General features: G+C 29.7%; 1 protein-coding gene across 2 annotated transcripts; it reads left to right on the top strand.

The window, feature by feature from the left end:
• Nucleotides 1-10,885: 10,885 nt before the first annotated feature.
• Nucleotides 10,886-13,089, top strand: LOC7471848 (GDSL esterase/lipase At1g29660). Of its 2 annotated transcripts, XM_024611488.2 has the most exons (5): nt 10,886-11,277; nt 11,754-11,878; nt 11,981-12,220; nt 12,309-12,555; nt 12,676-13,089. In XM_024611488.2, exons 1-5 carry the CDS (start codon nt 11,031-11,033, stop codon nt 12,852-12,854), a joined length of 1,038 nt encoding a protein of 345 aa, XP_024467256.2. In that variant the 5' UTR covers nt 10,886-11,030; the 3' UTR covers nt 12,855-13,089. The 2 variants fall into 2 exon arrangements, with proteins under 2 accessions (XP_024467256.2, XP_024467257.1); XM_024611489.2 differs by lacking the exon at nt 11,981-12,220 and having other exon boundaries at nt 10,888-11,277.
• Nucleotides 13,090-15,814: the final 2,725 nt, after the last annotated feature.

Here is a 15,814-nt window from a genome sequence, read left to right as displayed (position 1 = left end):
GCTTCTCTTACGTAAGAAACATTGGTTACAACTCTGATGTGGGGTAAGGAAACTCTCATATTAGAAGGGATCATAAGTGCCCTATTAAGCTTTAATCTGATGAAGAAAGCTAGTGAAGAAAATTAATAAGGTGAAGGGGTAGTTGTGAGGAGTAATCACGAGCATGGGAGAACAAGTCCCGGAACAAATTGAGAAACAACAAAGCTCAGTCCAAATCTAGGAAAATGAATGACATTTAGTGTTATAAGTGTGGGAAAACAAGTCATATAAAATGAGAATATCCAGAAAAAAATCGAGGGATGGGGGGGCGTAGAGAACAAAGAGGGTTCATCAAAGTCTGCGAATATAGTGGAAGAAGACTTAGAAAAAGGTGATGGAGACATACTTTCTATTTTATCCAGTCTAGATCATCCCAAAAATTCTTGGATATTGGATTCGACATGTTCTTATCACTTGACACCCAATAAAGATTGGTTAGACAACTACAAGTTAGTCAATTTTGGTTTTATTCTAATGGGTAATAATGATCAATGCAAAGTTGTTGGAATAGAAAATATTAAAATTAAAATGTTTGATGTTGTTAAAACTTTGTGTGATGTTAGATGTATATCAGATTTGAAGAAGAATCTTATTTTATTAGGCATTTTAGACCATAATAGGTTAAGTTTCAAGTCTCAAGGTGGAGTACTGAAGGTGAGTAAATGTGTTATGACAGTGATGAAGGGATAAAGATTGTCGGAAAATATTTATAGACTGCTAGGCACCATAGTTATAGGTGGAGCTGCAACCATAGAACCTGAGTCAGATAACACAGCCTTGTGGCACATGTGATTAGGCTATATGGATGAGCATAAGATGATGGAGCTTCATAAGAAGAATATATTGAAGGGTGTTAAAACATGCAAACTTGATTTCTACTAGTATAGTGTTCTTGGAAAATAAAATAAGGTGTAGTTCAAGATAGTCACACACAAGACATAGGGGATTCTTAAAATGTTCATACAAATGTTTGGGGTCTAGTAAGGGTAACATCACGTGGAAGATATATGTATTTCCTGATTTGTCATTGATTATCAAGAGGCACTTCACAGTACACAAGACATCACACATAATGGTGTAACAGAAAGGATGAATAGAACAATACTTGAAAAAACAAGTTGTCTTAAGCTGAATGTAAGGCTTGCTAAAAATTTCAAGGTAGACGCAACAAATATTGCATGTTTTTTTTATTAACAAATTACCTAGGGCAGCACTATATGAGAAATTAACAGAAAATGTATGGACAAACAATCTAGTAAACTACTTTGGTTTGAAAGTGTTTGGATGTTTAGCCTATATGCATGTTTCTAACGATGCGAGGTCAAAGCTTGATGTCAAATCTAGATAATGTATCTTTTTAGGGTATCAAAAAGAGGTGAAATGTTTCAAGCTCTAGGATTCGAAGGAAAACAAGATGTTGATAAGTAGAGATGTGGTTTTTTATGAAAAAATCATGTTGCAGCGTGCTCATGAAGAAAAGAAACAAGTGTCATAAAATTACAACAACAATGACCACGAGGTATGGGTGGAGCTAGATACTCATATTAAGGAAGAAACCATTGACTAATCAGGGATTTCTAGTTTATAAGATTAGCAATATGACAATATAGCTTTAGGTAGGCCCAAACATATCAGGCCACCTATTAAGTATGATTATGAAGATTTGGTCTTTTATGAACTTATTACTAGTAGAAAGGATCCTACTACTTTTCAAGAGGCATTACACAACCAAGATAAAAGTAAATGGATAGATGCTATGGAAGAATAAATGGAGTCTTTGTATAAGAATTAGACATGAGAGTTGGTTGAACTTCTAAAGGGGAAGAGGGCGATAAGATGTAAATGGGTGTATAAAAAGATAGAAGCAATATCAAAAAATAAGGGTGAGAAGTTCAAGGCTTGTTTAATAGGAAAGTGTTACTCACAAAAAAAGGTTAACTACAATGACATATTTTTTCATGTAGTTAGACATACTTTCATCACGGTAGTGTTATGCTTGGTAGCACATTTTGATATACAATTAGAGCAAATGGATGTCAAGATAGATTTTATTCATAGTGATTTGGATGAGCAAATTTACATGGTACAACCAGAAGGGTTTATTCAACCTGAACAGGAAATCACTTTATAGACTGAAATAGTATATAAGGTACTGGTACAAATGATTTAACTCCTACATGATCAGGATTGGCTACAAAAAATGTGAGTATGACTTTTCTGTTTATGTAAAGAGCTTTGATGATGATTCTTTTATTTTTATGTTGCTTTATATGGATGATATGCTAATTGTTATAAAGAGTATGAGTAAGGTCAACAAGCTAAAGACTTTGTTGAGTAGAGAGTTTGACATGAAGGATTTAGGTGTTGTTAAGAAGATTCTTGGGATAGATATTCACAGAGATAGAGCTACCATGAGATTATGGTTATCTTGGCATAGCTTTGTTGAGAAAGTATTAGAAAGGTTCAACATGGATAATACAAAACCAGTGAGTACACCTTTAGCAAATCATTTGAGATTATCTATTGTATAGTACCCAAAGATAGATGATGAATGGAAAGACATGTCATATATTCTTTATGTTAGTGTAGTGCGGTGTTTAATGTTTGCTATGGTCTATACAACACCAAATTTAACACTCGCAGTCAATGTGGTGAGCAAATTTTATTAAATTTAGGATGAAAACATTAGGATGCATTTAAGTAGATCTTCAGATACTTAAGAGTACTACAGAATATGGTATCATATTTATCAGACAATAAGACAATCCTTTATTTGTGGGATATGTAGATGCAAACTATGCAGGGGATTTGGGTGATAGGAGATCTACCATATATTATGTGTTTACTCTGGAAGGGAGACTTATTTGTTGGAAGTCTATAGCTCAATCTCTAGTTGGTCTATCTACTAATGAGGTTGACAAGAAAGCCTTGTGGCTTGCAGGTTTGGTCAAAGAGTTGGGTATTCAGCAAGATGGAGTTCAGCTGCATTATAACAGTTATAGTGCCATTTACTTGGCAAATAAATTGATGTGATGTTCCACAGGATCAGGAACATAGATGTGATGTTCCACAGGATCAGGAAATTGGTTTCTTCTTATGAATTGTTGCTTAAGAAAGTTCACACCTTTTAGAATATAACAAAAATGTTGACAAAGCCTGTTACCATAGATTAGTTCAATAATTGCTTAAACTTGATTAATGTCTCCAGATGCTAGATAGGAGACATCCATATCTTTTGTCCTAAGTGAAATTTTCCTTACTTTTCTCATAAGTGGTGGATATTAGCTAAGGTGCAGATTGTTGTAGTTTGGGGCAGATGTCGGAGTTGAGTAGAATGATGGCATCTGCCTCTTTAGGATTTATTTTCTATTTTGTTGCTAAGGATGATTAATAGGTTAGGGGGTGCAGGGCAATGCCCCCGCAATATGGTATAAGAAGGGTATTATGAAAAAAATATTAATACTCTTTGGACAGTTTAAGGTCTACTATAAATACATATCATATAACTCTATTTTGATATAGTAAAAATAAAAGCTTCTCACTCATGTGGATGTAAGTACATTGTTGAACCACGTTAAATCTTGTGTTATTTCTAGTTTTTTTCCTATTACAATATTCATCAATAATTGCTGCAAGTATTTTACAACACACATGAAATCTTAAATAATATAAAGAAAACTTGTTATGTCACCCTGAAACAATTTATTTCTAACTTATTGTATTTTTTTTATTGGTAACTTATTGAAATTTTATTTTCATTATCAAAGTTTAAAAATCCATGATAACTCTAACTATATATAAAAACATGGACTCTTCCTTAAATATTTATGGATTTATTGACTAAAATAGAAATTTAAATTATCTTTTTTGTAATTACATTTTTTTCAGCTAATGTTAGAGATCTTTCTCCTTCAAACCTTCGACTGTTTTTTTCTAAGGTTAATAATTTGATCATTTTCTAATATAGAAATTAAGATGCTTTCAGTTATGAAAAATTAAGATATTGTGCCAAATTTAAAGCATTATTTTATAAATTTAATTATTCGGTCACTTTCTTGCATAAACACAAGATTGTTTTTTTTAATATGGAAAAATAAAATGTAATTGAATCAAATTAAAATTCATGTAAATGTAAACATTTGTCATTGACTTTGTTCATGTAAAAATATTTAATTATCAATAAAGGCTTACTTATCTTTAATATTCATCAAATGCTTGATTAATGAATATAATATTTAATTAATGAATCTAAAGTAAAGATAAAGTCTTAGAGATAAAAATATTTTGCAAAGAAAATTATAAAGTTGTTATAATTATGAGATTCTTATTGTATTATAACATCATTCCTAAATGATCCTAGTTAACGCTCTATTAAGACTAGAAATTAATTAGTCATTAAGAATGATATATATTATGTTCTTTTTCTTATGAAAGATATCTTAAACTAATATATAATTGTTCGTCAGATGACATATGTGCTGAACTGATCCAATAAAAATTTCATACGGAGAGATCACCTATATCTATGAAAAGGCTCACGTGATAATTGTGTAAGTGATCATTAAACTTGAGATCACTAAGTAATTTTATATAAGAAATGTTATATTTTGATCCTGCTATATATTGTTATAATCAAAAGTAACAAACGAGAAGATATTTGATATAACATGAACTATATAAAGGTAATTAAGTAATCAAAAGAGGATTCATCATCCTATACGAATTAGCAAAAATGTTCCATTTTGTTCTTAAATAATCATGAGAGGATTCATGATGAATTAGAAAAAAAATGTTACATATGTTCTTAAATAACATTGATTGTAAATACTTGTGTAAGGTGTAATAAGATTTGAAAAGAGTTTTATGATGTTTAGAATAAATATGATTTGATAGAGTAGACAAAATTTATGCTATAATGTCTAAATTAAAAAATTATTGATGAAAGGATAATAATTACACAAAGAAAATGATCACTGAATGATTAAGCCAAATCACTTATTACTTTTCTAATATTTAGAGGATCATAAAAGGTTGCTAGACATTGTACTTGATCTTTAAATATATATCAATCAATTGTTGAATTCATAATAAATTAGATAATTTAATTTATTTAATCCTATTTTATTTAAGATTGTAATTTATATTTAGGTCAATTTATTAGAGAATCTAAGGGGTTACACATATAAAAATTATTGGTAAGAAATTAAAATGAGATGATTAATTAAGTTGATTTGATTGTAAATAAGTTTTAGAAATTGACTATAATGTAATTTATATAGGGAATTACAATTCTAGATCTAGAAAAATCAAGTAATGATTTAATTGATGCATATATAGGTCCAAAAATGAAGTAATAACCTCAACATTATGATTGAAGAGGCATACACTTTTTTTTCTTTTAGATTTAAATCTTAAAATCAATATTTAGATAAATTTATTTATATAATAATACAGAGGTATACCTTTAAGATCGGTTAGAGCATTTTTTAAAATTTGATCCGAGTCGACAAGTTGTGTCGTGACATGGGTTACTCGAGATCTAGGTTTGACAGTGTTTCAACAAAAACAGAGATAGAATTGACTCGGTAAAAAACTTGGGTAGACATGTGACCTGATCCGCTAGGAAAAACTTGATCAAAACTCATTGACTTTTTTCCTTTTATTTTTTTAAATAATATCATTTTTATTTTTTTATAAAATAAAAAAATTGAGTTGATCTAATTTAATTCAGATCAACCAACTTATCCACCCAAAACTTGTTCAAGGTTGAGCTCTGATTTAAAAACTATAATATAGATAATTGATTTAGTATCTATTTGACACTGAATCTAGTTCAAAAATACCCCTTGTAATTGAACGAAATGAATAGAAGATAATTGAATATGTCCATTTAATAATATAGCATAGTGTCTTCCCATTAGTAAACAAATTTGGTCAACACTTTAAAAATACTATTCCACTATATAAGTAGTCTTAACTTTATTACTAAAAAAACTTTATATCAATTTTATCCATATTTCTATTCAAATTATAAAATTTTTTGGAGAAAAAAGACATGATTTTGTAAGAAAAATAACATATTTTGTTGGGTAAATCTAATCGTAATTCCTTATTAAAAAATCAAAATAATATGATGATAGAATTGATGAAAAAGTAGTTTAAATGTAAAATTAAGAATACTTTTGAAATAAGAATGGTTCAAATACTTTTGAAAAAGTAGTTTAATTTTTGAAGGGATTATTCTAATTTATCTATAAGTTTTTTTATATGTTTTCTATAAATAAACTTTATTTTTAGATTTTTAAAATATTTTTTTTAAAAAAAATTATATTTAAATATACACACCTTTATGAATTACTTTTTTATTTAGTTATTTTTAAATATCGACTTTGTATTTAATTTTTGAAGATGTAATTTTAATATATATATATATATATATATTTAATATAAATGAATTTTATTTGTGGATAGTGTTTCTAATAAGTGTAACTTTACATAATATTTTTTTTAATTCAATCAATTTCATGTGTTTATTTAAATTAAAAATTAAATTTAATAAATAATCAATGAACACAACCAGTTAAATGACTCTTGTTGCAAATCAAATATTTTAATATATATTCATTTCTTGATTTTTCCAGTTATGTTTTTAGTTGTTAATGATTTGTTTTTTTATTTTATTGATACAAGATCTTGATTTATTTAATTATATGTGTGTATAAATTTTTTTATTTACATACTTACAAATGTTTTATGTAAAAAATTAAGTTGAAAATGTTCAATATTTTTTTGTTGAAAAAAAAAATCTGCTCGTGGTAAAGTTTGGATCAAATAATTAATAAGAGCTAAAAAGTTTAAAATCCATCCCTTGCTCAATAGTCAACTTGAGATCAAGACCTTGGGCTTGGTCAAACCCGGGTTGGTTGGTTCTTGTAGCTATAAAAAAATCTTAGCTGTTCGTAGAATTAATGTAGAGTTTAACCGAGCTGGATGCCGTACTCGAAATTATATTAGAGTGAAAGCAAAAATTCGAGTCTAGTGTTTATTCAAAACATATGAGCTAAAGCGAGAGCTAACTATTTTTAAAGGATTTGTTTTAGCTAGAAAAAAAAGAATTTTTTTATTTTATTTTTTCTACTTCAAATTATTGTTTTTTTGTTTTTAAAAATGATATAAAAAATAAATTTTAAATAATAAAAAAAAACAACTCTTATTTAGATTCCGGTACTGGTTAGTGGAACTTTTTTCCATGGTGGGATGGGCATCTTTCCTTTTATCACTCGGGGTAAGGTAAGTGCTCGCGGGAATTTCGAGTCTATCAAACTGGCATCTTTCCTTCATAGCTGGCTGGGAAAGATGGTTCAAGAACATCATCATTCAATTTCAATAGGTGCTTGCAGGGATTTTGAGTGTCTATGAACTGCTTTCTTGAAGAAGTTACTTTTTGTTTGTAAAATCTACAAGACCCTTCCTTTTATTCTCATAGGAATGGCATCTTTCCTTCATAAGCTGGTAGGGAAAGATATCTTTTCGCAAAGAATTTTTCAGCTGATGCTTTTTGCCAGTGACGCCCTTCTTTTCCTTTCTCTCGAAGTCTCATCTTTGATCATTTTTCAAGTGATTTTTTGGTTTCATGCTGGCCCGTATTGAGATTGAATGATGATGTTATTGAACTCATTATAATAATTTTGAAAATATATTTAAGATTGCACGAAGTTTTAATATTGAACTTTGTAAGGGAGGCCAGCGTTTATGATATTAGTAGTCTGAGTTCACTTTTTTAAGCAAGATGGCAACGGACCTCTCTCTGTTACTTTATCCCACCGCTAGTACTTTGCATGTATAAAATTATGGCAACGACCTGCCGACTTTGAAGTTATAATGAAATTGTCCAGTTAAATTAATTAGTTCACTTCATAAGTTTAAAAATAATTTAAATAATTAATAAAAAAATATGGTTTGATTCAAAAAAAATTTAGAATATTTTTTTTAATATTAAAACCGATATATTAGATCGACCCGGATTTTACATCTTAAGCATTCAAACTAGAGATCTGATTGTTAGACTATCCTGAGTTTAAAAATTGTTTTTAAATTTTTTATATAATTATTTGATAATAAAAATGAACGTAAATAGAAATGAGCATAAACCAAATACAAATTAAATGTTAGGATTTTTGTTTGAAACTGCAATAACCCCGTATAAAACAAACTAAAATAATATAAGAAGATAACTTTAAAATCAAGTAAATATAAAATTTAGAAAAAAAGAATGGAAAAAAAGAGAGGGACAATGAAAAAAAGAGATGTAAAATTAACTAATAATGAAATTTTCCTTAATTGAAAATATTATTTTAAAACAAGATCCTAATTTTATGCTTCCTTGTCTTTCATAAATATTGAAAATGGACCTTTTCAGCCAAAGCATTTTTTGACATTTGGACTTTGTCACATAGTTTTTAAGCCGGACTTGTTGCTCAACCAAGCACAATAAATAATCAGGGCATGGGTAAGTTGAGTTCATCTAGTTCAGTCAAAACAAAAGATAACTTTTAATATAACACTTATATAAAAAACATATATAGCAACTATACAACACTTATATTAAATAAACTGAAATTTTAAATTAATATCACAAATGTAATTCAATACTCAAAATTAAAACCAAACATAAAGTATAAAATATTTAAAATAAAGCATCCATATTTAAACACAAAGCATTAAAAAACATAAATTTTAAACCAACTTATTTATTTATATTGAATGAACACATTGATTTTTTTGGTGTTCAAAAGAGCAAAATCTAAATCAGTGTCGATGAAAATAAGCTTATCTCATCAATGTCTATCAAAACATAATTGTGTTTCTTTATAACCTTATCATTATAGTCATTAATATTTATCAAATCTAAATTAAAATATAATTAAAGATAAATATTATTTGTTACAGCCCGGCCTAACCTGCCAGATATTATCCGTTTTGGGCTTTGCTGTCCTCACTGATTTGTTTTTGGTAACCATGTATGACCCCAAAACATGTCTAACAAGTCAGCAACCAGCACTATTAATAAGGTCAGCTATCAAATTCTTATCCGTCGATGTGAGATATTACATTATATGTTAAACATTAAATCAATTTTTTTTTATAATGAAAAATCAATTATTTATTACCCTCATAAACGATGTATCTTGATGATAGAGCATGATAAAAATTATTGGATATAAAAGCAACATCTAGCGAAGCTATCTGATTGGATATAAATGCTTAGCATGTGAGACTTCAAGCACTATATATCTTTGTCCCTAGTCAGTAAAAACTATAATAGCTAATAACAATCGACAATCAAGTGTCCTGTCCTGCTGTTTGAAATTCAGATATATCCAGTAAATGTAGAGCCCAGCACCTCCACCAAGCACCAGTATCATCAAGTCGCATGTGCCTCGCTACTTCATTTTTGGAGACTCATTGGCTGATAGCGGCAGTAACAGCCATCTCCAAACTCTTGCTAAACTCAATTATTCACCTTCTGGGATTGATTTTTCCTATGGCCCCACTGGAAGGTTCTGCAATGGACGAACAATTGTTGACATTTTTTTTTAAGGGACTCTAATCAACTTAACTTATGTGTATTTTGTTTAATTTTCTGGAATTTTTAAAATCTTAAAATTAATAACAATATAAGCTTTCAACAATTCTGAAATTTATAACGCTCAAACTAGTAATTTCTGAGATTAAACTTTAATTGTTGATATTTTACTAAAATGCGAAATGTTGTATTTTCAATATCACAATTATCAATGCTTTGGTTGCTAAACATATGCTTAAGACAGTATTCTTTTGATAAAAAAAAAGACAGTAGTTCTGGGCTGTTGCAGGATCGGTTGTTTAGACACGGAAAGTGATTTGAAGAAGTAACAAAGAGATGGTAATTAATTAATCATTTGTTATCAATTCAGCTGAAAATTTAGGCTTTGAGGACTTTATTCCACCGTTTGCAACTGCCAGTTGCACGGACATAATATCTGGTGTTAATTATGCTTCTGTTTCGCCTGAAATTCGCGATGAAACTGGGCAAGAATTGGTAAAATGACTGTGGATGCAGGGGCAACGTATAACCTTTAACAAGCAGCTGCGAAATCACCAAATTACAGTCTCTCGCCTGATTGACATTCCAGAAACAATGAATCGGCTGCCCTGTACCTAAGCAATTGCTTATATTCTGCAGGAATGGGCAGCAACGATTACATTACTAAGTAATTCCTGCCCCAGTACTACCCTACAAGCCAAGAGCATACCTTAGACCAGTATACAGGACTTCTACTTGAACAATACAAGCAGCAACTGAGGGTATGTATACTGTATACCCCCTGTTTACTTTTTTCCTTCTTCCCTTCTGATTTGTAGTGCTTTTGTCTTTTGTGATGATTAATTTCCATTAATTGTGTAGACATTGAACGAGCATGGAGCACGAAAAACTGTCGTATTTGGACTGGGGCAACTAGGATGCAATTCATACATGGCTCTGCTTGTGTGGTAATTATGAATAATGCACCCCAGCTTTTCAACGGCAGGCTAATATCAGTTGTCGATCAGCTCAACAGTGATTTAATGGATGCCAAACTCTCTCACACACACACACACATATATATATATATATATAATAATAATAATAATAAACTACTATGAAAAAACAAAAATCAAAACACTTTAAAAAGCTTATTAATAAAAAGATCCAAACTTATCCATAACATATAATTATCATGCCATGTATTCTAGGATGTTGTTACAACAAAACATTATGGTTGTTATCATTTATTTGTTTATTTTATTAAAGAATAGAGTTGCTTACCATTTGGTTTCTCTATATGTTTGTTGTTCTAGTTCTCATTTCTTTCTCACTTCACCTTCTTTTTCCTCCCATCCCTTGCTTTGTCTAGTTTTCCCTTACCTCTTCCATATAGTTCTTGTTTAATTTCCTCAATTTATTTGCGATGGCTAGTGTGAATATATTATATCTACTTGCATTTGTTCTGGTGATTGTTTTGAAATCGAGACATGATGTTGATGGAAAATCAGAAGTGCCTTGTTTTTTCATTTTTGGAGATTCATTGGTTGATAGTGGCAACAATAACCATCTTAAGAATAAGGGAAAAGTGAACTATCTACCATATGGGATTGACTTTCCCGATGGTCCAACGGGAAGGTTTAATAATGGTCGAACTGTGCCTGATGTGCTTGGTATATCCTAAACATATGCTTATATTTTGTCTTATTACTTGTTATATTTTAACTCAGATTCATCAATTCAAGGATTTATAACAATAATCTCAAACTTAAATTCTAGCTAGGCATATGTATAAATTTAGCATTTTGTTTTAGATCATCAGTGATCTTTGTCTTCTTCTTCTTTTTTTTTTTCCAGATGCTGACATATGATTTTTCTCGGAAGCTACTATACCTTTTCTATTCCATTTAATGTATAAGGTTTTAAATGAAATTTTTTTTATATTGTTTTTCAATTTGTAAAAGTACAGATTCATTATAGTTAGGAGTAATTGGTAGGTTCTAATATATTTAAAATGCAATTTATAGACTGTTACACGAGTAGTTAGGTCTTTCATAACATTTTCTTTATGATTTCATTTTATTTCATCAATGAAATTCAAATAAAGAAGTACATGTTGAATAATGATCATGAAGCTTTTTCATAACAGGTGAACTCTTGGGTTTCAAGAGTTTCATTAAATCTTTTCCAACAGCAAAAGGCTCACAAATCCTTGAAGGTGTTAACTATGGATCTGGCTACGCTGGAATTCGAGATGAAACAGGAAGACATATGGTAATTACAAGTTAAAATTATTTAATGCAATTTAAAAGTGTTTTCACACAAAAATAATCATGGTGACTAGAAAAGAAAGTTTTTTTTTTTTTTTTTTTGCAGGGCGTTCTTGTTTCTTTCAACAAGCAAATAGAACATCACCAAGTTACCATGTCTCGCATTCATCATATACTAGGAAAAAACCATTCAAACTACCTAAAACAGTGCTTATATTTATCGATGATTGGCAATAATGATTACATTAATAACTATTTTCTACCAAAGTATTACAATTCAAGACGTCATTATACCCCAAAACAATATGCTAATGTTCTTGTTGAAGAATATGCTCAGCACCTAAAGGTTAACAACTATATATTGATTTTATGTTAGTGAATATCTAATTGATCTTATTTACTTTTGTAAGTTAAACATTCTATTGTTTCTTCAGACTCTCCATGATTTTGGAGCAAGAAAGTTGGCTATAATTGGAGTTGCACCAATAGGTTGCACCCCAAACGCCACTGCTTACTATGGCACAAACGGCTCTCTCTGCGTGGAAAAACTAAACAAAGCAGCAATTCTTTTCAATCAACTTCTTAAATTGCGTGTCCAAGATTTAAATAACAAACTAATTGGCGCAAACTTTATCTATTTGGAGATTTATGAAATTATATGGAAATACATCAACGTTCTAGGTAAAAGTGTTTTTTATTCTATAAATTTTATACATGATGAATTTGTGTATTTTCTTAAATTCTTCTATTTATATGTTTTTTAGAATAATATTAATAAATGTTTTATTTTATGATATGAAGGTACAAGAGGTTTAATCAAGAGTTGTTGTCAAGTGAACGATTATGGTTTATGTATTCCTTCCAAACTTCCATGCCTAAATAGGAATTTGGCATTGTTTTGGGATTCCTTTCATCCTTCCGAGTTCTTGAACTTAATCACTGGAACAATTTCATACAATGCTTTGCGGACAATACTATAAAGCTTTAAAGTGATTAGCTATGCATGTTTCGTTGTGATGATATGTAACACTATATGGCCTCTTCAGTATGATAAGGAATTCAACTTGCAAACGTAGAAACTTTCACACTGGTAGTTGTATATCATTTATTTTCTTATTGTGATTTGTAATGTAAAATGTTAAAAAAAGTAAATGGAGAGTATGTATGTGAAAGTATGATGCAACTCTATTTAAGCTTGTCTCATGTTTAATTTAATGGTTGATCTTTTTCTCAATTGAAAGATCTATGAGTCTAAACTAGTGACCCTCTACCAATGGACTGTTAATATAAATTCCAACAGTAAAACTGTTAAATTTAATAATGATTGTTCAATAATTGTAATGAAAATAATAAAAAAATAAGATAATATGGAGTTGTTTAGTTGGTTGAGTAATGTGTAAACACATTTTGGGTTTTTTGCTTCATCAACATAATTTATTTTGCTTCCTTAAAATTATCGCTTGCATAATGGTGAAATTTAAGTTGTTTTTAGATTAAACAAAAATGTGAAGAGTAATTCTTTGGGTGTAAGTTAGGATGACTCTTTTGGAAAACAATATTAAAAAAAAGCCTAACAACAACATGTAATACTTGTTTTTGTATTGTTTTCTTCCAAACACTAAGGAGGTTATGATAGTTGCTTGACATCCATCCTAAAATTTCTATTTTTTTAGGTAATTTCTAGTTGAATATAATTGCTCTGTGCTTGAAATCAAAGAAATTTACTTCACTTACACGTCAGAATCAAGAATGCTTAGAAAATTTAAATTTTTAAAAGTTCTAAAAGGTTCAAAGTAGAATCATCAATTATTTTTAAAACCAAAAGAAAGAAAAAGCTATCTATTAATTCACTGCTTTTCATATTTTGATCATATGACTCCATTCTTCCCAACGAGAACTTGGTATTAAAGATCATACGCTCAAGACCATAATGTTATTCCATGTAACAATTAACATCTTTTTTTTGACATTTACAATTAGTGGGATTTCATGTATAAACTCCTTTGAACCTTGTAACTGGTCTTTCATAGTTTGAGATTGATTATGTGAAATCACACCAATCCTTTGATCGATGGGAGTCCATTTAGTTTGGTTTTTACAAAAAAAAAAGGCTCAACAAAGGGCAATCCACAACAATTATTTACACAAGCTATCAAGGATGGGATTTGAACTCAAGATATCTCTAGTCTTTTATCATTTGTGCTAGCTCTGTTGGCTTTATAGAACATCTAACTAAGCAAGATGTAATCTTCTCTCTAGCCAATTAAGCCATAAATGGATGTCATAACTATTTGTAACTCATAAAATAAAATTTTTTAGAAAGCTATCTATGACTATCATAAGAGGGAAATTATTAAATGTTGTATGTGGTTGGAGAATTCATAGGTCAACTTCATAGGTAAAAGCTTAAGAAGATAGTGTGGAAGGATAAATACACATTGTTGTTTTGATAGACATAACTTTAAATCTAGGTGTCTTATTGATGCAAATCATACAAGTTCAAAAAGCTTATTCAAGGATTCACATTGTTCCATTTGAGCTTATTTTTAAGATCAAAATGCATTTTAAAGAACTATTTTCAAGACCTTTTTTATTCATATTTCTAAATCTACCTTAGATTGCTCTTATTTTAAAAAATATAGCTTAATTTCCTAATTATCTTCCTTTTATTTTGGTATTGATTTTGGATTTTCTGATAATTCTTTTTATTTAGCCTATAGTTTACTACAATAGATTATTTAAATTACTATTTTGGAGCTTGAAACTCAATTATCTATTTAAAAATGTATAGACTCATGCGTTTTTTTTCTAAAATTTATTATTTTTGTCTTTTTGACATTTTTACATGCAATAAACCTCATTTCTTTGCTATATGTTGTGTCAAGTGTTATTCAAATTGGATTGAGCTAACTAATGGATAATAGGTATCACCCATACTGGTGACATTGATTAAGGGATGCATATCAGGAACATCATGAAGGTTTTTTAAAAGGCATAAAAAACCCTAAGTGGTCGTGATTAGGGTCCAAAGTAAAGGTTTGACCAATTAGAAAGGTCACTTAATGAAATAACAAATCAATACTAATGAAATAACAAATTGATACTAATGAAATAACCTAGGTGGTGGTGATTAGGGTCCAAAGTAAAGGTTTGACCAACTAGAAAGGTCGCTTAATGAAATAACAAATCAATACTAATGTTAGGGTAGAATATTGAGATTTGCCTCGCAACACATTTAAAGCTAGACATGTACCTATAAACCAAACCCATGTGTTTTCTAGGCTTCTATAAAGCATTTTGGTAGATAAACAGTTGAAGAATGTTATTTTTCTCGATATGGTGTAAAAGATAAAGAAAAGTGAGATAAATTTAACCATCATTCTAATCCGTTCCATTTAAAAATTGACACCAACCATTTTTAGTGTAGATTTGGAAATAAAAGATTTTATTTATTGATTTGATGATTGTGATAGGGTTATAGATTATACATGAATATTGTTGTTACTCATTTTCGGACCTCATGTGCTGAAGATGGTGTGTACCCTTGTTGAACCAAGTGCAGGAGTGTAGCTTATGTTTGCTGGAAAATTGACAAAAACGGAGGAGAAAGAAATATTTTTTCGAACCCTGTTTGAGTTGTTTTCTACTCTTTTTATCCTCCCCCTTTGCTGCCAAAAGCGTTAGGTTTCTTAGGCTGATAAGGAGTCTTCATATAAATCCCTCAGAATTTGCATTTTAAAAAACATATTCTGCTGCTATCGCACTTTTTTGTTCCAACTTAGGCTCTGATTCTGACTTGGTTTGGTACGACATCTGACCATCCTAGCTATATTTTGTCACTCATGACATGTTGAAAAATTAACCTACACCTTTATTGGGTCATAGGGATTACTGTTTTTAGGGCAGACTCTAAGTCAAATTTGGATGTTAGGCATCGTCA

The sequence above is a fragment of the Populus trichocarpa genome, chromosome 11 (genome assembly GCF_000002775.5).
Source record: "Populus trichocarpa isolate Nisqually-1 chromosome 11, P.trichocarpa_v4.1, whole genome shotgun sequence".
Lineage (NCBI taxonomy): Eukaryota > Viridiplantae > Streptophyta > Magnoliopsida > Malpighiales > Salicaceae > Populus > Populus trichocarpa.
This window is presented reverse-complemented; position numbering and strand designations above follow the sequence as displayed.

Coding starts and splice junctions, on each gene's coding strand:
- LOC7471848 (XM_024611488.2), top strand. CDS start 11,031: ATGGCTAGTGTGAATATATTATATCTACTTGCATTTGTTCTGGTGATT. Junction 11,879..11,980: donor ATGAAACAGGAAGACATATG/GTAATTACAAGT, acceptor TTTTTTTTGCAG/GGCGTTCTTGTTTCTTTCAA. Junction 12,556..12,675: donor GAAATACATCAACGTTCTAG/GTAAAAGTGTTT, acceptor TATGATATGAAG/GTACAAGAGGTTTAATCAAG.